General features: G+C 42.3%; 1 protein-coding gene across 3 annotated transcripts; it reads left to right on the forward strand.

The window, feature by feature from the left end:
- Positions 1–3,080: 3,080 nt before the first annotated feature.
- Positions 3,081–23,408, forward strand: ano5a (anoctamin 5a). Of its 3 annotated transcripts, XM_072386004.1 has the most exons (22): positions 3,081–3,367; positions 6,793–6,860; positions 7,401–7,538; positions 7,835–7,876; positions 11,343–11,450; positions 12,495–12,563; positions 12,774–13,058; positions 13,249–13,368; positions 13,517–13,632; positions 13,738–13,872; positions 13,963–14,068; positions 14,209–14,269; positions 14,613–14,764; positions 15,496–15,570; positions 16,050–16,278; positions 16,368–16,546; positions 16,648–16,745; positions 17,345–17,475; positions 19,447–19,652; positions 19,743–19,942; positions 20,226–20,331; positions 21,427–23,408. In XM_072386004.1, the coding sequence occupies exons 1-22, from the start codon at positions 3,298–3,300 to the stop codon at positions 21,655–21,657; spliced, it is 2,925 nt and encodes a 974-aa protein (XP_072242105.1). In that variant the 5' UTR covers positions 3,081–3,297; the 3' UTR covers positions 21,658–23,408. The 3 variants fall into 3 exon arrangements, with proteins under 3 accessions (XP_072242105.1, XP_072242103.1, XP_072242104.1); XM_072386002.1 differs by lacking the exons at positions 7,401–7,538; positions 7,835–7,876 and having other exon boundaries at positions 3,082–3,367; XM_072386003.1 differs by lacking the exons at positions 3,081–3,367; positions 6,793–6,860; positions 7,401–7,538; positions 7,835–7,876 and adding an exon at positions 10,356–10,567.
- The last annotated feature ends 909 nt before the right edge of the window (positions 23,409–24,317 follow it).

The raw sequence follows: 24,317 nt of genomic DNA on the forward strand, positions 1-24,317 counted from the left end.
TAGCCTGTGTGTGCATGTGTATGTGCACAGCTTTAAAGCGATCATATAACTATGAATTAATTTATTAATTCATTCATTTACATGCTTTAATTCAAATGGTTCAGTCAAAAGGTTGACTGCATCTCTGTCTCCAATTCATTTCCTTTGCATGTCAAAAAGAGAAAAAAAGAAGAAGAAAGAAGGGTAAAAAAAGGTAAAGTAACATTATCGGGGTGGTCCTCCGTGCCTTGTTATTAAAGAACATTTTACCATTAGTGCTGGAAACCGTTGAGGGCAGTGCTCACCCAAGAGGACCCACATCTCAAGGAGGAGAGGCGATGTGAGGCTGGAGAAAAATAGGTGTGGTAGCGTAAATAAGCAGCTGTATTTCTGTACACGGCCACACCCCAAAGAGGAGGATAACATAATTACACCCCCGCAGCACTGTGTAAACCACTTGAAGGGCCACAGAGGGGGCCACTGCTACTAAATTTGACTAGTGGAAGAGCAGAGGAGAGAGGTAGCTGGGAGGGGCAGCAATGAGCTGTGAGAGACCCCCTCTTGAACTCCCTGTCAGAGAGGAAGAGACACTCAGCCGTGTGACTGTCCGGGAAGAGAAATGAAAACACATTGTTGCTCCAAAGTAAAACAAAACACAGAGCCAAACATCCTGCCAGCTGATGGATTTATTATGGCCCAACATCTGAGTTCAGCAAAGGTCTTCTTTAACAAAGAACAAAACAAAAATCTGTCTTGATAGTGTTTCCTATCAAGCCAAATAAAGACATGTAAATAATCATGTCCAGAGGTCATAAGATGGGGTCATTATCATATGTTTAGGAAAACATTTGTTCCTATTCAGCGTCTCCAGTGCAACAAGTTATCGTGACATCCTTTATATGACACGGTTTTGGAAAAGGATGAGTTAATAACTTTGCTTCTTTTTCTTTGTGATTCTGAGAGTTCAATGTGGATATTTTGCTAAACAAATTAAACAAATGAAGTAACCAAGGTAACACTGATTGGAAATGTGACTAAAACGAAGCAAAGAAACCCTGTAGCCTTGTAGCCTGTGTCGGCTCAACGTAGCGTCTGCATATGATCCAGTTGGGAGACTCTGATTACAGTCACATGGGAGAAGTTTCTACTACTGTCTTTATTTAAATCCTACTGTCCTGCGAATGATTTAACCAGCAAGCAACAACCAGCAACGTCTTTGTAATGAAATGGCATTCTGTATTTAAGACAGCACACAGTCTTCTAACACTCATTTCTTTTGACGCCAGCATGTTGGTGAGAGGGTGATACTAGGCTCCACATCGTGGCTGTTATTCGGTCTTCACTGACTCCCACTCAGCTGGCTTATATTGACACATCTACATGAGTATATGCATCTAGTGCTTGATTAAAACAGTTCAACATTCAATGAATGCAGCTTCAGATTATCAAGCCCTGGACTGAACTCCTTAAACTCTCTTTAACCAGGCAAGTCATTAAGAAGACATTTATTTTTCTACAGAGGCTGCCTTATAAAAGGCACAGCCTCTTGTGGAAATTAGGAAACGGTTATTTGCTGATCCCGGTGAGTCAGGAAGGAAGATATCACTTCCGGGTTGTTCAATATAGACGCTGACACCCCCAGTAAGGTTATGTGGTTAGTTCTATGTTGGACACATTCTTTACTCACGACTGTGTGGCCTCACAGAAAAACAGCAACATTTATCATATCTCGCCACATTCAAAGGTCACGAACAATAATTATCAACGCATTGGACAGAAGTAAAGCTTTAAATTGGAAGTGCTGCATTCTCTTTTGCAGTGATTCTCTTGTTCTTGTAATCATGAAAATGTCTCCTTTACAGAGGTGCAGCTTCAGTCCTCCACAAAGCACAACCTCACACTTAACCATACTGTGGCTTGTTTAGTTCAGCTTAAACAAAGGCGACAAAAAGAGGAACTCTGGTCAACACACCTCTGGAAAAAAGGGAAAAATAGCTTCTTTTTTTTTCAATGATCACAACATACATGTTACTTCATGAGGTAAAACTAACTGTGATATGTTCAAATACCAGCAAAACGCCATCTTTGCTCACTCCTGCTGCCATTCCTGAAGACAGTGAAGAAGCCTGAATGAATCATTTGAAAGCTCAGACAGTTTCTACTCCTTAGTAACACCAGACACCCTCCAACAATATGCATTCCTTCCCTATAACTACCATCCCAGTAGCACAGATTATTGTGTGCATATGATGTGTGGTGGCATGAGTGTTTAACCAGACATACACATTTAAGGCTTAATTAAAAGGGGGAAACCCCCAACATTCAACAGTCTTGGCCATAAACTGTGTCACGGCACGTCATTACAACATCTATAATGTCTCAGGAGTGTCTGAGATCTGGTGGCTGCGTGGTCAACTGCATGATCGACAGGGATGTCTCGTTCTCTGTGTGTGAGAGGGCATCTTCATCCGGGAAGAGAACGTCAGCATAGATGTCACACCACAGGATAAACGCGATCGCTCACTACAACCATTGTCAGCGTGTGCGAGTCCCTTTCCTCTCATTACACTAGATTAAAGGTTCAGGTCTTAAACATTTCACCCCTCTCTATTTGTTCAGATCATTTCCATGGTTTTGAATAAACACATCTGAACGTCTTAGTTTTGTATATCTTAGTTCGGGATAAAAAGACAACAAAGTGAGACTCATCTCACAGAAACTGATGACTTATTTCTACAGTTGACACAAAGTATTCTTCGTGTCGTCAAGGTAACGGCACAGAGTTGAGCAGCTCACGTGGAACTAGCCTCTATTAACGTCTGTAGTTTCATTCTTTCGCCGTTTGTAATGAGCAGTAAAGTAGCATAAATGTACCCTGCAGCTGTCGTTTTGAGCAGCAAGGAAGAAAGTTTTGTGTTGGACCAGAATTAGCTTCGGTGAACTGTCTGCGCGTATTGTTTTCCTTATTCAATTTGTATATTAAATCCATATATTCGCGTCCGTTTCCACTTTGCTTACATGTGGAGTTGGAGGTAGCGAGTCTGTTCGCTGTAAAGTAAAACTATTGGTCCTGTGGCGCGTGGACACGCCCCTCGTGGACCTCCCTGTGGCCCGACAGGACTCAGCGCTGGGCGGTCAGTGGGTGAAGGAGGGCAGCCTGGTGTTGCAGAAACTTGGCTAGCTGGGAGGTACCACTAATGTGAAGCGGGGCGGTTCGGCGTCCAGAGGTGGACAGACGAGATACAAGTCACTTGGACCGGGAGACATTGGTGTAGACGAGGGCCAGCAAGCACCGCTTGGCCACACGAAGATCTGAACATGCATCGAATAACGGGGAAAACAGGAGGGGACAGTTTAATTGAGATGAGCCCGTCAGACTCTTTCAACGGTGAGTGGCAGAAAACTAGCAGCGGTCTGTTCTGTCTGTCCTTACACTGCGGAAACGTGTACAATTACACTGAAAATAAACATCTAACTGCGTGTTAGTTCTTCAGAAGTGGGTAGGCCCCTGTGGGAATCCATGTGAGTGTGAGTAGACTCATCGTGGGATTCCCCAGTTTGTACCCCTTCGAGGAGTGTTAAAAAGGGAGTATTTCCTTTACAACAATTCAATTGATCTGTTCAATTCAATGCGATTGAAGTGTCTAACATCTTTCATTGATTCATAAACTAAGATAAACGGCACATTTTGAATCACTGCTTGGACATATTATAGTGTTTTGTAATGTTTTTGTATTTTATGCTTCAGGCCGTTTTAACATGTAACATTTTAAGGTCATTAGAGGTTTCAAAGTGTTCACTTAAACGCCCATACTAGCTCACAGTCAGGCTTTCTTTCCAAGCAGGCAGCCGTGATTTACTGGCAGCCAGGCTTTAGCAGCTGGCCTGCCTACTGGAAACAGTCTGTCACCTACAGACAGCCACTTTATCCACCAGCACAAGCCCCACATCCCTCTCTGTTCCTGCCCAGCTGTGGATTGCAAACAAACGCTTATATGGTGGGTTGTGTGTTTTGGCCATTTATGGCTGAAAAATGTGTTGTGCTGAATGAAAGATGAATACCTCGGGATGCTCTCTGGCAACTCTAATCGGTATGAATCGATGTCTAAGTGCAGTGTTTCAGCTGCAGCACTGAGACTGTTACAGTATTGTGGTCCGGCAGAGACCAGAAGTATGAGGAATTTGTGCAGGTTGGTGAACTGTACTGTTACCTTGGTGTTGTGTGTTGATGTTGTGGCTAGATGACAGTGGGAGTTGGACACACACACACTCGCACAGCCTATTAGTTTGCTCTCAGACTCTTTGTGGACCACACTGAACATACTTTTGTCACAAGTCACCATGCTATTTGTAGATCTGGTTGGATTGTACAGATTCAGACTAACACTATAGCTGGTCATTATATTAGCTCTCACCGGTACTTTGAATTTGTCAGGTTCTGTGCTAACTGGCTTTGCAGAGCTGGTGCAGCCATTACATCTACCTGAACCCTGCAGGCCTGCAGCATGACAGGTTACAGCTGGAGTCATCATGCCACAGGAAATCAGATGGACCAACCCATTGTGTTTGTATTAAGCTAAGGAAGCGAGACCACTGAATGTATCTATGGTAACCAATAACACGATGAGAGCTAACTTCTGTACAGCTACAGATGCTAAAGAGGGGCAATAGCTCGTGCTACATGCCTCTGCCATTTCAGCAGTTGTTTGTGCTGTTGTGGGATTTGATTTCCTTTATCATAGTCGAGTCGTGTGGTACGGTAAAACAACTCTCATGAGTCTTTTGAGTTGCTGTGTTTAAAATGCATTGCAATGCATTTCCACTGCGATCAGCTGCTCACTCTTGAACAAAGCTTTAACTGTGGTGGCTGCTCAGTGGGAAAAGACTCTTGGCATGGCCGGCTGGCAGATATTGCTTTCAGTAAAGAGCCCAACTGTGAAAAAATATGCTCAGCTGTTTCGCAGTCATTTTCCTATGCTGTGAATGAACTACGCTCAAATCAAAGTTGGCATCGTCGGTTTTTAAGATGATTACACAAGGAGTTGTTGTGAAAACACTGAAAACTTCCTGCACAAAAGTCTGGCTGCCTGTTGTAGTCTAAATCTCGATACAGGGCTCAGTGTTGGTGGATGAGTCCTCCAACAGAAGTGCACAGCTGCAGTCTCTGTGGATGTGTAGATTCTTTGGATGGCCTCATAACCTGAATTAGGAAGTTGTTTTTCCCCATTTTGCTATGTTGATGTGCTATAAAGTCCAAATGAGTCATCAAGTTGCTGCTAAAAGCTTCTCCTTTTTTAACTTAATTAGTAAATAACAGCTACTGCCCAAGGCCATATTACAATGTAAATGTTACAAACATGTATAGCCACTCCTCTACATGCACTTTCACATTTCCGTACCACGAACCAAACAGTGAATTCCATCAGACATTTTCTGAGCCATCAACACATCAGCAAGCTGTGTATTAAAATCCTCACTGAGTTTCTGAGTTGTTCCAACCTCACCCAGAGTTAACATGAATTTAGCTCCTCCCCCCCCCCCCCCAATTACTTCAACACTGCATTGTCGCTTACAGAGCATTACTTTTTAGTCTGCTTGGAGAATGTATTCTGTACACGAACAGTTGTACGGATCTTGGTGGCAGATCTTTGTTTAAGCACCCATTTTGGTTTGCCATGTTCTCTTTGTGCTTTTGTGGCCTCACAGCAAAATGAAGGGTTTCTAGAAGTTCACACATAACCTCTCATACACCCTCTGATGACCACATTTACTGAACCACTCGCACTTGCAAATGCAAACAGTAGGATAACACAAGCTTCGTGGTTTCCTCTAAAAGTCTTCACCCTGCCATAGCCCGGGAAATAAGGACTATATGAAAGCAAATGACAGCAGTGAGCTTTGAGCTGTGTACATTTAACACAGATGTGTTAAATGTACACAGTGAAACATAAGCTAATGTTAAAAAGTACATATTCTGCATAGCAAAACAGAGGTTACATCACAGGTTGAGCTGTAATTCAGTTGTAAAGTGCAGCTTTTGTGCACTAATAGTTACTCATTTTAATTTTAAACCACTTAATCATACTTCTTTAACTTGGTGGGTTATGATTTGGACAGAAGTTTTGAGGGCATTGTTTCAGGTCAGTGTACGCACATTTTCTCTTTTCCATCCAGACTAAATATAACGTTTGAGACCATCAATTAGAATTTTCTGTCTTTCAAAGCACAGGCACTGAGGCTGAAACCATTTGCTTTATTTTCTTAGCAATGGTGGTGACAAAAGTGGCCTGCTCGCGTTCGTCTAGCTTTTCCATCCACCGCTTCATTTGTTTATGTAAATCTTTACTCAGAATGCTCTCTGGGACGCTCGAATTGCATCTGACTGGCGATGAACGCAGGGTAAAGGAAGAACCTTGTTTTAGTTAACACCCTGTTTTATCACACGTACAGCCTCTGTTTTCAGAGACCCTGGGGGGGTTTTCCTGGAGTCACCTCCCGTGGTGGTTGGATCGCAGCAACATGGCTGTGCGTACTCTTTCGGAGGGATCCTGTTAAGTCGCACCGTGTGCCCCGAGGGACTGCTGCCACAAAGCGCTGTACAGATATAGAGCACGACATTGGCTGTCTGTCAGTGCTCCTCCTTAACCCCAGGCAGCTGTTTATATGCCTGAAACTGCCACCAACCTGCCTGTTTGAGATTACTTAGTACTCTCTTTACTTTTTAGGATTTTTATGGAAGTTAGGGAATCATCCTGTCACTTTCTCTGGTTATTATGTTTGTAATATTGTGATCTTTATCTCATTGTGTTGCAGATGACTTAAATGGGTATCACCAACATGCGTCATCCAGCACAGGATCCTTCCAGCAAGGACAGTCGGGGGTAAACACCAAACTCACCACATGCCGACACACACTTTGTCTTTACGTGCTCATTCCTACAAAAAAACCTAGTTTTTAAAAAAAAATGTATTCATAACAATTCTTTACAACTCACGATAGCAAACTCTTAATATTTCCCTTAGTTAGTGACCTTGTGTATATACCACAGCTGGATTTGAAGTTATGGAGGCTCTTTGGATTTATGAAAAGTTTTTCAAGGTCAGCGTATGGGGTGTCGTTTCCTCTCCTCCACCTTACCTCCTGTAAATGTGGTTGCAGGAAGTTCTTGTGTGATTTAAGAAAAATACTTAATTTATGTTTCTTTCCTTCTCCTTTTTTTTTTTTGTTTTGAAATTTTGTACAGACCCACCCACTAAGATAGAACGTTCTAGTTTTTGTATCTGATAGTGTCACTAATAATAGTTTGATTTTTGACCTTGTGACCTTATCTTTTTTCTTTCCATGACTGAAAAATGTCTCAGGAGAGTTGGACAGAACCCTAATGCTCCTGTATTGTCCCCCTTTCATCCTGTGCTTAAAGTCTCCTTTAATGCCCGAGGTGTGTTTCGAGAGCTGTGAGTCTCTCAGCACCAGCCTGGCTTCCCTGGCCCCCTCCGACAACGGCGACAGTCCGCAGTGTCACTCTCTGACTTTAGAGCGAATCGGTTCTTTGACTGGGGTAAGACACCAGTCGGGGGTGCAGCTGCATGCTGTTGTGTCAGTGTGTGTTTTTGTGTTCTGTCGTGTCAACTCTGAGCCCAAACTTCCAACTGACAAACACCTGACTCGGGTGTTTTTGGACGTAATCGCTAAGAATGTATAAACACATAGATATATAACATGCAAGTGTGGCATGTTTGATATATTGATCCCTTTGATGTCTTACGCAAGCTCGCTGCTACATTTTTAGCGGTATGCTGTTGAATCTGTCGTGTTGTTAGGCTTTCTCTCACTCTCCACTCGGTTCCTCCACAGCTTTCGAGAAAGCGGGCACTATTCCTGAAGTGTCGGTCCAGGGTATGGCATTGTAAAACAGGCTTGTGTTGTGATGCAGCCCTGTGCATTTGTCTGCTTGCCTGCCAGGCTTTTTCTCCTCTTTCAGGAGTGTCTGCTCAGTGTTGAGTTTCCCTGTTGGGATCAGATATTCAGAGACTAAAGCCCGGATATCGGAGAAAACATTACACATTTTCCTGGGAGAGAGAACTGAGGTTGGCTTTTGCAAAGCATGTTTGTTTCTGCAGAGAGTAATGGAAACATGCACTCACGTATCAGGAGAGTTCATTAAAAAGAAAAAGAGAAAAGGCTTTTCGACTTGCTGTTTTCTCACCTGCGATCGCTGTTAATTCAGGAGGAATCGCCTGTCTGGTGGTGTTACAGTATAATTAGAAGGCGTGCGCTCGCACATGCAGATTTTCACACACATCATACACTTTCCCAGCTGTGTTTTTTGTGTGCACGCATTTACGTCTATTTATAATTTAGGCATCCTGTACAGTGTAATGAGGGCCCTGCCCTCTGCTCATGACAGGCCGAAAACGTTCTGCAGCTAAACATACGCTGCAGTGTTAGTTTCCTCCCTTAAATGCCCTTTAAATGTGGTTTTTGCGTAGATGGTATATTACCCATTTTAATGAAAAGTGCAATCACAATGTTGTTTTTGTTTTTAAACAGGGAACTTATCAAGCCGATAGCTTTTCGGATATACACCCTCAACTTAAAAACTGCAATTTAGCTGAGTGTAAGATCTTTTTAAGCTTTCAACAGTCTTTTCTCCACGTGTCGTAAATTACCTCCGTAACTTTTGACCAAATTTGAGGACTGCACTGATTTGATACATGCAGTAAAACACATGACACAGCAAATATTTGATTGCTCTGAGAGAGAAGACGCTTCACTAACGGTACCTCAGATGTGTGCTGAAGCAGTATGGTTGAAATGCATAACGTGTTTGATAGTGTGAAACTTTGTGTGAACTTTGTGTTACAGAATCTGAGGCTTGACTTGATTTTCTTTCGTGACTGCGATTATTGTCTTTGTCGGCTTGTGTTTAAGCTCCAGCAAGTGACCGGTGCTTAAAAGTAAAGTGCCCAAATCATTTTGGTCCTAAAAAAGAATTCCTTTGACAGTGATATTTTCAAGGTCCTCCTCCCTGACACTGAAAGCCAGCTTCTGTTACACCGTGTGTTTCACATTTACCCTCCTTAATTATGATAAAAAGATATGTACGTGCTGAAACGCCCTGTAGTTAGGGGTTGCTCGGTAAATGTATAGAAACCTGTGGCTGCTACCGGCTTCGCTGAGCAGATGCCGGCACCAGCGGACGCACTGATTCCATATGGTGGATCTGTAATTACGGCAAATTAGAGAGTTTCTGCAGCAGCGTTTCAGTTAAAGAAAGCTCCCTCCCTTTTCTTGGTGAAGATGGTCCGACATGGTATGGGAGGTAATGCAGACCAGTGGTTATGGCATACCGAATGCATAATTTGGGAGACCATAGACGTGTTGTACAAATTTACTACTTTTATTCAGTGCAAAAGTTTTGTAGATGGAGCTGCTGAAGTCATGGAACTGACTGACATGGCCCTAAATCAGTACCTTTTATATTCAGTTTGTGTATTTCTGCATTAATGTATTTAGATTGTTCGATTAGTTTCAAAGGGTTACGGCCAAACCAGGAAGCTTTATGCACCAGCTTTAAGGTTTTGGTTTCCTGTAATTTACTTTTAGCAGAGTTATTTAGAGCAGATTTCTTCATGCGCTCAGGGCAAACAGCAGTTTGATTGTTGCTGTTTATGCTCCTCAGGACAGAAATTCTGAAAAACAGAAATCATGAGATCACCAAACCATCACATGACAAAACAACGGATGACATTTATAATGTAGTTGGAGCTTTTGAACAAACCTCATTAAAAGAAGAAATTCAAAGCCCTCACATGTCTTTCATTTCTTTTATTTTGGTCTGTCACCTATTTTTCTTGCTTTGCTGTTTTTTTTTGGGTTTTTTTTGGTGTGGCAGAGGACTTGCATCTTTTAATATAGCGTCATGTAATGATAGATACTTTGAATTTTGAAGCTACTTTTGACCTGCAGATGGAACAAAATGGTGTTTGTCCAGTACTGCGGTGAATCAGACACGCCACGCTAGACGAATGCAATCACAATATAAGACGCGTGCATTGTACACGCAAATGGAGCAGGATCATAACAGGAATGCAATACACCAGAATAACTGAACAATAAGGAGCGTGTGGACTGCTGATTGTAAGCTATTTGAGTTTCATTTTGCAGTTATAATGTGAAATGTGACACGCTCACATTTGTGGAGCTGTTTGTATAACAGAGCACTATGCTCTCCCTGCTGCTCTTCTCTGATGCTGTGCTCTTATTAGATTAGCAAACTGGCAGCAACTCTGTTCCCCACATGCTGATGTCATCTCTAGGACTTCGCTTCTCTGCTAGTACCCCCCTCCCGCTCCCTTCTGTCCCTCTTGCTCTCTCTTTGCTGGATGACTGAGCAGCGCCGGCTTTGTCCTGAGATGGTTTGTGGCCTGGTTGGATCTCATCTGGATGGAGATCAATGGAGTGCGAGTGAGACAGGCGGTGCTTTCAAGGCCGGGCTTTACTCCATGGAGAAAGGCAGTTTTAGTCTGTGAGGGAGCCGGCCTTTCGGCTGATGCATCACAACTATAACACGAGTGGGCCATGGAGGTAAAGTGCGCTTCCTTTCCTCCCTTCCCCTGCAGCTTTGAGCAAACTCTGTCAGGATGATTACACAGAAGCCAAACATATGGCTGAGTGGGATGTGGTCTTTTTTTGTTGTGCTAGATGCGTTCTCTGTGTTTTATGCCCTCGTGTGTAGGTAGCTGCTGTAGAGAGGTTCAGGGAGGTACATTGAATGTAGCTATTTTTAGCTTTCTGAACAGCTGAGGCAGCACTGACAGCAAGCAACTTTCCTTGTCCTCTATAAGCGTTCCTGTGCATTCCTTTTTCTTTTCTTTTTTTTTTTTTCTGAGTCCTGTAGCCTCTCCAGGGCTAGCATTAGCAGATACACATTCTTGGAATTTCTCTTGTCACCAATTCCGGTGCTTTCAGACAATATGAAATCCAAGTTTGGCAAAAAAAAAAAGAATAGGATGAAGTATTAAAGTACAGTGAAGTTGGAGACGTTTGATACCATCAGATACCATCAAGTCAAAGCTTTCACTAGTTGCCTTTTCTCGTCTCGTTCTCCTGTCAGGGATGTCAGAAGCATCTGTTAGCATGCTGTTTGTGTTTGGAGTTAAGATACATTTATAAGGTTTTTTTTGTTTGTTTTGGGCAAGTAACCTTGTATGCTGTGATGTGGAGGCTTGCTCTTTAGATTAGCTGTTGGACATGTGGTGTGGCTGTCAGGCCTGCTGTGACAAATGCCTCTAAACGCTTCTACGATATTGTACCCATCTGTGTTTAAGTGTCAGCATTTCTCTGTGTTATCTCGTTCTAGATTGACAAACAACAACACAGTAAAGACTCTGTGTATTTCCGGGATGGAGTGCGCAGGATTGATTTTGTTCTGTCATACGTTGACGATAAAGATGGTGAGAGAAAACAGGTAAGAAATAACCTCAAAGGTACAGCACATTCACACTTTCTTAGTTCACTAAGCACATACAAGTAAAGTTTGGGCTTTGGTGTGAATATGTCATCGCAGTTATAGTTGTATTTCCAGCTGTACAGAAGGGGACTGAATATCCTGTAATCCCTCTCAATCAGAGTTGTGTGTCCGCTGCATGCCCCAAATACCACATCACTGATAAAGTTAGATAAACTTAGACTCTCGGCTTTCATCTGTAATCTTCTCAAGGCATTTTTCCAGGAAGATTCTACGCAGAAATCCACCATCATCACTATTTTTTTATAGACCAGTTAGCTAGAAGTGACTCCTAACGATCTGTGGATCTATGTCTTCTCGTGGGCAGTCTTTTTATCTGTGCTGAAAGATGTTGAGTGTGTCATACTGAGCTGTTAGCCTTCACACCGGAGTGTTACCACTGCTGCACTAAGAGGCGACTCACAATTTACCCACAGTCTCAGTCGGTGAGTCAACAGCAAAACTTCTGGCCTGGTCAGGAAGTGGCTCATTTTTTCCACTGTATGAGGAAAGTGTAACAGGGGGCCACTTCCCTTATATTACACAGTTGTGTGTAAAATGCTGCACTGAGTTTCGGCTCTGGTTTTGTTTCTATATTATGTCTGTTTTTAATCGCATTGCAAAATTTTGGAGAAAAAAAAAGGTCTTATTTATATACCACTGCACTTTCACTACCTGTTTGTACTGTCATGAGTGTATCTGTTAAATCTACTGAGTCAACCAGCTCCGATTTATCCAGTGGTTCATGAATCCTGTCTCTAGTTGTGCTGCTGCTCTGCTGTGTATGTGCTGCCCTGAAGCTGACTCCATCTTTGATTTGCATCTTATCAGATGTACACACGCCGTCTTTTGTTTATTGATTTATTATTTAATTATCAGACAATTTCCCCTTTTGACTTTACTTGCATTAGCATATAATTTTGGATTTATCAGTATTGTGTCTGGGATTCTGATAACGTTCAGATATTCAGCTCTTGTGTTTGGTGTGATTCTCCTCTGCTGAAGGAGAGGAGGAGGGTGTATGAGGACAACTTAGTGAAAGTCGGCCTGGAGCTGGAAACAGAAGATAAATCAGTAAGAGCCCCTTTTGTTATGTCTAATAGTGTGAAACAAAATGTTTTGTCCTGTCATGTCATTATATGTCATATAGTCAGATAATGCTGTTAAGTACAAAAATTTGTAAATTGTAAATTTTCAAAGATGCTCGTTTATCACAGAGCATCACTTGTACGTTTAGTCACAGATGCATTGTTTACATACTTTACCTATCGTCCTTGTCATCAGGAGTCAGAGGATGGAAAGACCTACTTTGTGAAGATCCATGCCCCATGGGAAGTGTTGGCCACTTATGCAGACGTGCTGAAGATCAAGGTTCCCTTCAAGGCCAATGACATCCCAGACAACAGTGAGATGCCCATGAACTGGCTGTCCACGCCTTTTCGCCTTCCCGAGCACATCATGCACCCTGAGCCAGACTATTTCACAGCTCCTTTCAACAAGAGCAAGTCTGACTTCTTCCTTATTGACAACAGAGAAACGTTCTTCCCTCCCTCTACTCGCAACAGGATTGTAAGAACACATCAGCCACGAAACATCTTTTATCTCGTTTGTGACCCTCAAAACCCCCAAAATTCCTTGGCTATTCTAAACTGTATTAACAATACTGCAGTCCCATTTTCAGTGACTAACCTTCCAGCATTGCAAGTTTCATTTGTCTAGAATTGAATGCCTATGACTGGAAAATGTTCTGTCTATCCAGGTCTTCTACATCCTCTCCCGCTGCTCTTACATCAGGGATGAAAGTATAGACAAAGACAAGAAGGGAATCAAGAGGCTGCTGAACAATGGCAGCTACACTGCTGGCTTTCCTCTGCATGATGTGAGTGTCCTTCTGTCAGTCTTTTCCAGGGCAATTTGCACACCCCATTCTCAAACAGTAACATCCCATCTGAAGCAGGATCGAAGTGTACAAATGAATACATTCAACGGCATGTGGTTGTGAAATGCGTCGTCTGTTTTGCCTGCAGTCAAGATACTGGACAAAATCAAGGGATCTTAACTGTGAAAGCGAAAGATACAACCTCTACAAGCACTGGGCCAGATTCTTCTGTTTCTTCAAGGAGCAGCCCCTTGACCTTATTAGGTAAGACCCCCAGGACCAAGTATTCCTACCTGGTTGTGTGTCTACTCAACATCAGCGTGGCAGAATAATTAACAGCAAGAATTTTGCTGTTTTCCTCTCGGACAGGAAGTATTACGGAGAGAAGATAGGCATTTATTTTGCTTGGCTGGGTTTCTACACTGAGATGCTGTTGTTCGCTGCAGTAGTAGGAACAATTTGTTTCATTTACGGGTTCCTCACTTACGACGACAACGAGTGGAGGTGAGCTCTTCAAAGAATAAAAGCTTGTTTTCATTGCCTCTCGGGTGCCGTGGTATTAATGGGTATTTTTTGCTTTCATTTCCCTGACAGCAAAGAAATATGTAGCGAGGAAATTGGAGGCAATACGGTCATGTGTCCGCTTTGTGACAAGAAATGCAGCTTCTGGAAACTCAACTCAACTTGCAATTCCTCATGGGTGAGCGATTTTTGGTCATTGTGACTCATGTTCTACCCACAATACATGACATTTAAACAAGGGTGCAGCTAAAAAACAACAAATCTTCGTCCTTTTTTTTTTAATGAACTCATTATATCATAAACATGTTCCTTTTTCAGCAATCACACCTATTTGACAATGTAGCAACGGTGTTTTTTGCCATATTCATGGGAATTTGGGGTAAGTAAAAAAAATAAAAAAAATCTACTCTCAGTCTTTTGTTCTTTAAACACAGTGCACCACCTGGTGGGGTTAGTGATATAAAATAACAGTTAAGTGTTTCACTCAAATAAGAATAAGAAAACTTGCATTTTTGTTCTCATTGTTTTTCTTCAGTTTGCTGAATCTTGAAGGCTAAAACAGAGGCTAGCTCCTCACGATTAGAGTAGAAAACAGTAAAAATGAAAAAGCGTCCCATCTGTCTTTATTAATCCAAATGCTGCCGAGCAAATTTTAGTGACCAAACACAGTGATTATTTTCTCCCGTGGTACACGTGGTGTGATGGATGGTGTGCCTCTGCAGTGACGCTGTTTCTGGAGTTCTGGAAGAGGCGGCAGGCCCGCCTGGAGTACGAGTGGGATCTGGTCGACTTTGAGGAGGAGCAACAACAACTGCAGCTTCGGCCAGAGTACGAGGCCAAGTGCACCAACCGCAAGCCTAACCGCATCACGCAGGTGTTTGTGTGCTAATGAATTACTAATGTACTGTTTGATAGCTCTTGGTCTGTTTAGCTTTCACAAGAAGGATTTTATTACAGTATTTGTTGTATTCACTGGCTGATGTACTCATTCATCTGTGCTAAAAGGTTGCTTTCAGTAGAGAGCATTAAAATCAGGGTTCCAAAGAGCATTACTCCTTGAAACTGGTTGGGTTTCTGGGTTTGTGATTGACACATACTTGTAAAACAAACACAAGCAGATTGTTACAGTCTTCTGTGACCACGTCCCACCCACCTTCAGGAAACAGAGTGTGTACTTGAGAGGACGGCGACAGATCTGGTGGGGAAATGGTTTCTGTGCTGGGCCGCCGTGACCCTCTGGGTAAGGGCGGCGCACAATGTGGAATGCCATTTTGATGCGGAAAAGGTTTTGCTGTGGTGCAGTTTGTGTAGGTAACAAAACAGTTCTGGAAAGACTCAGAGGCACGAGTTCCCTTCTGTTCCACAGTGCGTGTTGGCGGATAACTATCTTGTAAGAGGTTTTTGCCAAAATATGTGTTCATCGGGAGACCGAAAGATGAAATAAACATAAATACACATGAAGAGTTCTGATTGGGCAATGTAGTTCTGCCTCACACATGAGGCTAGAGGTAATTCAAGGCACTTGGCCTTTTTAGAGCTCTCTTTTCAGGATTTAACAAAGGTTGACTGTCTGTTGTGTTCATGCTTTGCTCGCTTCTGATTTAGGAAATGGAGCCTTACTTACCCATAACAAGCAAGTGTGCACGATCATGTCTGTCAGGAGCCACCGTCCTGTTGTGGGTGAGCATAGTATCTTTGGTACACTTGATCAGTTTGAAGTGCCGGGGCTTGTATGTATAAAACCATCTGAAATGGGCACATCTGTTGACCGCTAAGACCAGAGCGTAACACTTTATGCTGAATCAGTGATAATGCTTAGCACCTGGTCTAAATTTTGAGAACAAGGCAAAATTATGGTTGTCTTAGAAATGCAAACCATCACACTTATAGTTTTATACATACTGGCTCAAAAGGCATTAATGTTGTGTAATCATGTTTGTAAACTGCAGCATGTGACATAATTAATGGGAAGAGTGTGGTCATTTGGGGGCATGTGTGCGCACTTTCAACCATGGCACCACTAACATACTCCAGTTACAAAATAACTATCTTGCTTTTTGACGTCTGCTTTCACTTTTGGGATTAGTTTGGTGTTTTCACTGTGTCTCTGTTCCACGCCGGTTGTCTTTCATCTTGTCACTGTTTTCTCTGTCCTGAAGATCTCATTGATCATTGCCTGCATCATTGGGGTCATAGCGTACCGCCTGGCGGTATATGCAGCCTTCGCTAGCATCATGAAGGACAGTCCCGCCAACCACCTGGAGGTTGTTGGACCCTACATCACACCTCAGCTGGCCACCTCTGTCACCGCCTCTTGCATCAACTTTGTCATCATCATGATCCTCAACCTCATGTATGAAAGAGTGGCTGTTTGGATCACTGACTTGGGTGAGGGCCAGAGCATGACATCATATTCAAAGTGGAATTTCTTTGAATTGTAAAATTAACTTGAAATGCGTCTTTTGTGACTTTTACAGAAATCCCAAAGACCCACCTGGAGTACGAGAACAAACTGACAGTGAAGATGTTCCTCTTTCAGTTTGTCAACTACTACTCCTCGTGCTTCTATGTGGCTTTCTTTAAGGGCAAATTTGTCGGCTATCCCGGAGATTATTTTTACATGTTTGGCAAATGGAGCACACTGAGGAACGAAGAGGTACCAACATATGTTTCTGTGGTTCAGATCTGAACTGTTGACTCTGTCTCAGCCGGCCTGTTAGTTAATTTTTGCTTCTTTCTCAACCTGCATGTGTTTAGTGTGACCCAGGTGGCTGTCTGATTGAGTTGACTACCCAGCTGGTGATAGTGATGACCGGCAAACAGGTTTGGGGCAACATTCAAGAAGCTCTGGTCCCGTGAGTACACACACATCACTTTCATTTACATGTACAGAATAGATACACAGGAGGTTAACATGTTTTACAGTGTGACGGAGGGAAAAAAAAGCACTGCTTAGTCTGTAACAATGCATAGACTAAGAAGTACTGTATGTGTGTGTGTATAAGAGGGAATGTGGCTTGTAGTGTAAAAACGCCTTGAGTGGTCAGCTAGACTAGAAAAGTGCTATGTAAGTGCAGTCCACTTTACCATTTACTTATTTGTTGTTTATCATAGTTGACACACAGTCACCTGCTATAAAACTCATATAGATGCCTTTTTCTTTTTTACAAAAATGTAATTTAGATTTAATTGACAATAATCTGATCGTCAGGGAAATCATGTTTGCCTAATAAAAAGAAAAATACTTTCTAGGTTACTGTCTAGACTGCTACACGTCAAAAGACAAGTTGTGAAGATGCCTTTTATAGAATAATGCATGAGCAACTTCAAATAAGTTGTTTCATAGTTTATAAGCAATTCCACTATGATTTATATATTACAACAGTCAGATGTGGTTGTCGGAAGCAGAAACGCATGTCCTGAAAGCTCTCTGCTGCCACCTTGTGTCCTTCAGGTGGATGATGAACTGGTGGGGCAGCAGGAAGACCCGAAGCCACCCTGAGAGTCTGTACAGCCGCTGGGAGCAGGACCACAACCTGCAGGGCTTCGGTCAGCTAGGCCTCTTCTACGAGTACCTGGAAATGGGTGAGAAAGCAGTATTTTGTCAATCCATTATCCTCAGAGAGACAACTGAAAGCTGAAGTTTACAGAACTACTATTGTGTTTTAAGTATTTTTGTTGCTGTAAAACTATTAATTCAACCTTAGTGGAAAAAACAAAGTATAGATTTCAGGATGGATAGATAGCTCGATAGGGGCGCTTCATAGATACAGTCCAATTCAAGCCAATTAGAATCCAGTTCATTGTAATACAATCATAATCCAATCAGATCCAATTCTTTAAATTCCAAATTAGTCAAATTCATACAGACAGAGCAAATTAAGAAAAAGTGGCCTAGCTAAGGAAACCAACAGATTTTACTGAAATTTTAAGAGTAAGAAACCTCTTAAATCATGAAGGGTGGCCATCTGCCCTGACTTCCCTGACCGGCAGAGGTTTGAGAGCACAGGAAAGAATGGATAACAAACCGCCATGACACCAGCCCAGGGATACCTGATAAGAAAGAGAAACACAACTTAATGACAACAATAATGTTATAAGTACAGAGAGCTGAGAGAACAGAGTGAGGAGAGGTGCATTATGGGAGGTCCCCCAGCAGTCGAAGCCTATAGCATCTTAACTATGGGATGTTTCAGGGTCATCTGAGCCACACCTAACTGTAATCTTTATCAAAAAGGAAAGTTTTAAGCCTAATCTTAAAGTTAGAGAAGGTGTCGCCTTCCCGGACATATAATGGCAGAGAAAGGCCTGATAACTGAAGGTTCTGCCTCCCATTCTACGTTTAGAAACTCTAGGAACCACAAGTAAACCTGCAGTCTGAGAGCTCTGTAGGGAAAATAACCAACTGTGAGATCTTTAAGATATGATGGAGCTCGGTCATTAAAAGCTTTACATAAGAGGAGAATAATTTTAAATTCTGTTCAGAATTTAACAGGAAGCCAATGAAGAGAAGCTAAAACTGGAGAAATATTATCTCTCCTGTTAGTTGTCATCACAACTCTGGCTCCAGCATTTTGGATCAGCTGGAGGCTTTTCAGAGAATTTTTTAGACAGCCAATCATAAAGAATTACAGTAGTCCAGTCTTTTCTGCATCACTCTGAGACAGGATGTTCCTAATTTGGGCGATATTACGAAAGTGAAAGAAAGCAGTCCTAGAAAACTGTTTTATATGTGAGTCTCAGGACAGAGTCTGGTCAAAAAGTAACTTAAAGGTTCCTCACTGTAGTACTAGAAGCCAAGGAAATGCAATCTAGACTAAGTATATAACTGGACAGTTTCTCCCTGAAGCGTTCGGGTCCAAAGGCAACAACTGAATTTAGAAGTAGAAAGTTCTGAGTCAGCAGGTACTTTATGGCTTCACAACATGCTTTTGGTATAACCAACTGATTGCTTTCATCTGCATTGCTAAGTATCACCAGCATAGCAATAGAAACGTATGCCATACTGTCTAATAATGTTACCTAGTGGAAGCATGTATAAAGTGCAAGCACAGAACCCTGAGGAACTCCATGACTTAGTCTGCAGTACAAGGATGTTTGCAAGAACAAACTGGAATCTATCAGATAGATATGATTTAAACCAGCATAATGCGGTTATTTTAATCCCAATAACATGTTCAAGTCTCTGCAATAGAATTTTTATGATCGATCATATCAAATGCAGCACTGAGATCCAACAGGACAAGCACAGACACAAGTCCGCTATCAGAGGCTAAGAGGAGATCATCGGTAACTTTCACCAGTGCTATTTCTGTGTCAATGTTAGACATAAAAGGGAGATTTGATATGGGTCGGTAATTATCCTGGATCAAGAGTAGGTTTTTAAAGTGATGGATCAAATTCAATGTGAAAGTATTGATTAAGGAGGAAATCTCCTTCAACAGTCTAGTTGGGAATGGGTCTAAAATACAAGTTGATGGTTTAGGAAAGACTTTTATTGTAGATGGTGCTGTTGGCATTATATTGTGTCTCTGCTGTGTCTCCTTTGTGTCCCAGTGATCCAGTTTGGTTTCATCTCACTGTTTGTGGCCTCCTTCCCCCTGGCACCTCTGTTGGCGCTTGTCAACAACATCATTGAGGTCAGAGTGGACGCCTGGAAGCTCACTACTCAGTTCAGACGGCCCGTGGCAGCCAAGGCCCACAGCATAGGAGCGTGGGAGGAAATCCTCAATGGGATGGCTGTACTCTCTGTTGTCACAAATGTGAGCACTTAACTTGGTTTTGAATTTTTGCCAGATGCATAAAGCTGATTTTGCTGACTCAATTAACATGAATCCTTCCCTCTCTTGTAGGCATTCATTGTGGCCTTCACCTCTGACATGATCCCCCGGCTGGTGTACATGTATGCCTACCAGCCACAGGGCGAAATGAATATGAAAGGCTACATAAACAACAGCCTGTCTGTGTTTAAGATCTCTGAGATCCCTTCGCGAAACAGCCCAGAGGAGGGGGAGAATCCTCCCTGGTTCAACAGCTCCATCACTACCTGCAGGTGAGACTGAAAGAGTGATTGTGGATGGAGCATGTGTTCGTTTCTATGTTATACTGTGATTGTGGTGAAGGATGTACGCAGATCTTTCACACCCTATGCTGCTATCTAAAACATCTAATCTCAACATAGGTCATGAGTGATTTATTTCACACCTCCTCCAGTATGATTCCATTCTTCTCTGCACATAATAAATATTATGACCATAAACAATCTCGACTCTTCAGTCAGATCCATTCATGAATTTGTTTGAAGTTTAAATTTGTATTTGCTCTACCTTCTGTAGGTATCGTGATTACCGCTACCCTCCTGGGCATGAGAAGCAGTATTCCCACACTATGCAGTTCTGGCATATTTTGGCTGCCAAGCTGGCTTTTATCATAATAATGGAGGTAAGTCCTCAGGCCTCAGTTCTTCCACCAACGCTTTCCAAAGATTTGAAGTGAGTCTCAACTTTCTTAGCTTCTGTCATTTGTATGTCCACAAAAATGGCTCTTCTGTTAAACACCGATTTTCAGATGAGCAGTGCAGGTCAAATGTTTAGACACACACCAACCCTCTTTGTTTTGAATGATGGTCCAAACCATGACTGTATTACAAATGCACTCGGGGCAGCTTCCATAGCTCTTTGGTTCACTGACTTAAGTAGTTTTCACGCATGAGCTACCAACATCTCAAGAGTGAGTTCTGGACATTATCTAAAGTTGCCATTTCAGACATGAATGACCCAGCAGGAGACTGTCGGGTGCTTTCTCACAACTACAAATACAATGTTTGCTTTTACTTATGACTGCGCCCTGCTAACCCTTTTTTTGGTCGACTGGCATTCAAAATATAAAGAATATTTGTTTGTTGCACTTTTATGATAGATGTATCCCCCTCTGATGAAAATGTGATCATGCACGAAGGAACGCTCATTAGATTACACTGTTACAAGCTAGATTTACCAACTTTGAGATGTTTTCCAGACCCTTTTAACGTAGTTTTTTTCCTTCTCAAAAGTAACTACCCAGAATTAAGAAACATTTTGAGCAAACATTAGTTACGCTGTCTAGGACAGTTCCTCTCTGCCCCTCTCTGCTTCAAGCACAGAGAACGAGACTTTAAATTGGTGCATTACATTATGATCATATGAGCACGCTGCAGCTAACTCATTGGACAAGTTACCAGACAGCAGCCAACAAGGATGTGAGTGTGAGTGGAAAATGAAGGTATCTGGTTTCTTCTGAAGCGTGCATGGTTGTTTTAGTCTGTTTCTGTGTGGCGACTGGTAATGCGTCCAGGGTGTACCTTGGACCTCACCTAGTTGCAGCTGGGATGAACTCCAGAATGAGGTTAAGCGGGTATAGAAAATGGATGGATGGATGTTTCTTCTGATCTAATAATACATGAAAATATAAGTATATATCTTAAGTTCATGGGGAAGAACCAACACGTCCCCACTCCACAAACAACATGTCAACCACTTCCATGTTCTTCCTCCACAGCATGTGGTTTTTCTGGTCAAGTACTTCGTGGCCTGGTTAATTCCAGATGTTCCATCAGATGTGAAGGCACGGGTAAAGAGGGAGCGTTACCTGGTCCAGGAGTACCTCCACAACTATGAAGTGGAGAAGTTAAAGATCCAGCTCAGCCAACATGGCAACGACGAGTGCACCTGCACGCCGATGATCTATCCGTCTTTATCCAAACACGAGGTTCTGTCAGAGTGCCTCTAGCCCCACGAGCCCCATGGTGTTGTAGATTTCCCTGCTTGTGCATTCTGATACTGACCACTTTGCTGTATTGCATGGGTTGTTTGTTGAGTACACACACACACACACAGGCAACTTTCACTGAAGAGCTATAGCTTTACTCACTTCTCAGCCATCACTCCTCTACTGACATACTGACAGCGGAAAAGCAAATATGTGAAAGACCAAGTCTACATGCGTGCTCACACTTGTAGGCACTTGAATTTAGTCATGCCTCTCATATTTAGGGATTTTCGGTCTTGTGTTGTAATTGTGGAGATGAGGATAATCAAAATTTGCTGTAAGGAAAGAGAAAATTTTCTACACTGTGTCTAAGGAAGCTGACAGCTTACCTTTGTTTTGATGTAAGACTATTTATTTTAAGTACCACTATGAGTAACCAAAGACTTGATGCCTTAATATATCACACACTTATCTTTGGTTCTGCAAGTCAAGTGACATTTTATGTATGTATTACTTTCTGTACGTCTACATTTATGTTTAAGTCCATTTTCTGTTTTTATAGTTTATATGACAAACATGCGCATCGATAGTTTGGAAGTTTTGACATCACCGCGATGTAACAAAATTCTACGAAATTGCGTTCCTCGCTTTACTGGCTATCGCGAGGCCTGGCACCATTATTATATAACCTCATAACACCCCATCAGGTTCTCCAGGCCACAGTCTGACATGTGAAGTAGGAGAAATGGGGGCTGCTGTTATTAATGTCAGCGAGGACAGATTTTGTCCTTCAATGGCCAGTTGTTCAGAAGCAGCAGCTGGCACATTTTGAGTGTTGACCGTGTTCCTGAAGATGAGGGGTGAAAGCTTTAAGAGAGCGAGAAGATCCCTCTTTAATGTGCCCGTGTTTGCCAACACGTCGCAGCTGATGATAGCCTGCTCCCACTTACTGAGCTGCCTTTGCTCCATCACACAAAGCATCAGCCATCACCTGTTGCCGTTGTATCTCTTCCGGTTTCCTCAGCCGTGTCTGTGTCGACAGCAGAAGATGCACATTCTCTTTTATTTTGCACAAAGCACTTAATGAGGCATGAAGTAATTGTTGTCATCATATTCATGATCAGTGTTTTAGAGGCCGTTCAGTAAGATAGTAAATGTTCATTTTAATACAATGAGAGTTGTGTTGTACGTTAACGAGGAGTTCCTTGGTTTCACCTTATGACACTTATATGGAGTTTTTATGTTTAAATGTAAAAAATGAGTAGAGATATGTACCAAATGTTTAAAAATGTCATGGACATTTCTTATCCATTTGGTTGCCTGCAAAGAAATATGTGAGCTGTTATTGAAGGATTACATGTGAAGTAGCTGACGGAGTGTGTTACAGACATTTAAATCTGTGTTTGTTTAAGATGTTTAGATGTGACCGTGTAAGTTAACTTCACTGTTCCAGTTTGCCTTATCTTCACCCTGTGCTCAGCTGAACCAATCCCCATTGATGCCTTAATACATGACTTTAATACTTTGTTTTCTATTACTACTTTCAAGCGTACTTTTTTCTTGTATATTTTCTCACCTGTTATGCTTTAGTAATGACATTTTAATTTCGTCATGCTAAGGGCAAAAAAAAAAACAAAACGTGAACCCGTTTACTGTAAGCTCGAAGTTCAACTTTCACATTTTTATTCATTTTGTTCTATCATTTTTGTAATTGTCCTATATCAAAATATGTAATGTTACATAAGAAGCAAATAAATAAAGTAATACTTCAACTTGTGTATTTTTTTTACATATTTGATTGACCCTGAAATGCTGCAGACCTTCAGCTCTTTTCCTGAGGACATGAAAGTTGCTGTTCACAGAACAGATGGCCAATGAGAGCATTGATAACTATTCAGTGTTTTTTTTCACACTGGTGGGTGTGATTTACACCCAAATATACTGGCAGGGTTGTTTGGCTTGGCAACACTGTAGTTGCCATTGTAACAAAGAGATTGGCAACACTTCATTAAAGGTAGGTTTGAAGGATTTAATATATTGTTAAACATAATGATTTGCTTGATTTGGTATCCTTAGATTTTTTTTCTGTACTTGATTCCATAAAGTTTACAGCTAAGTGAATCATGACAAACCTTAATGGCACTGCAGGTCAAAACTCCATCCTGGTTTTCTATGTTCCTGGTCATCCAGCCTCCAGAAGAAGCTTTCTGTGACCTGGGCACACTTTAAGGTGTATCTGCAGTTCAGCTCTGATCCCCTCATTCCTGGGGGATGCTTCTCGGGCTTCCCCTCCAAGTTTTCTCGATGAATCCACAGCGGTGTTCCACTTCAATCTGAACCTTGCTGTCCCCTTCTGCCTGCTTGCCTTGCTTTTCCTCATCCAATACCAACCAGATCAGCTGTAGGCTACTGGATAGCTGGGGCTGCCGCTCCACGGCTGCTTCCTCAGCATATTCTTCCTTACCTGCATCAGGGTGGAGCGATTCCCAGCCATTAGCCGGAGCGCTCCCCGATGTCGCTGCCTGCTGGGATGGACGCTCTGCTCCACAGCTGTTACCCTGCTGCCACGATTTGAACAAAAGCGTTTTACCTGCCCTATACCAGCCGCAGCTGCTATTATGTCGCGGACAGCCTGCCTTCACAGCTGCTCCTCTTGGAGATGTGCATCAGCCTCGCCACAT

Source organism: Leuresthes tenuis, unplaced genomic scaffold (genome assembly GCF_036924035.1).
Source record: "Leuresthes tenuis unplaced genomic scaffold, fLeuTen1.0.hap1 SCAF_5, whole genome shotgun sequence".
NCBI classification, from domain to species: Eukaryota; Metazoa; Chordata; class Actinopteri; order Atheriniformes; family Atherinopsidae; genus Leuresthes; species Leuresthes tenuis.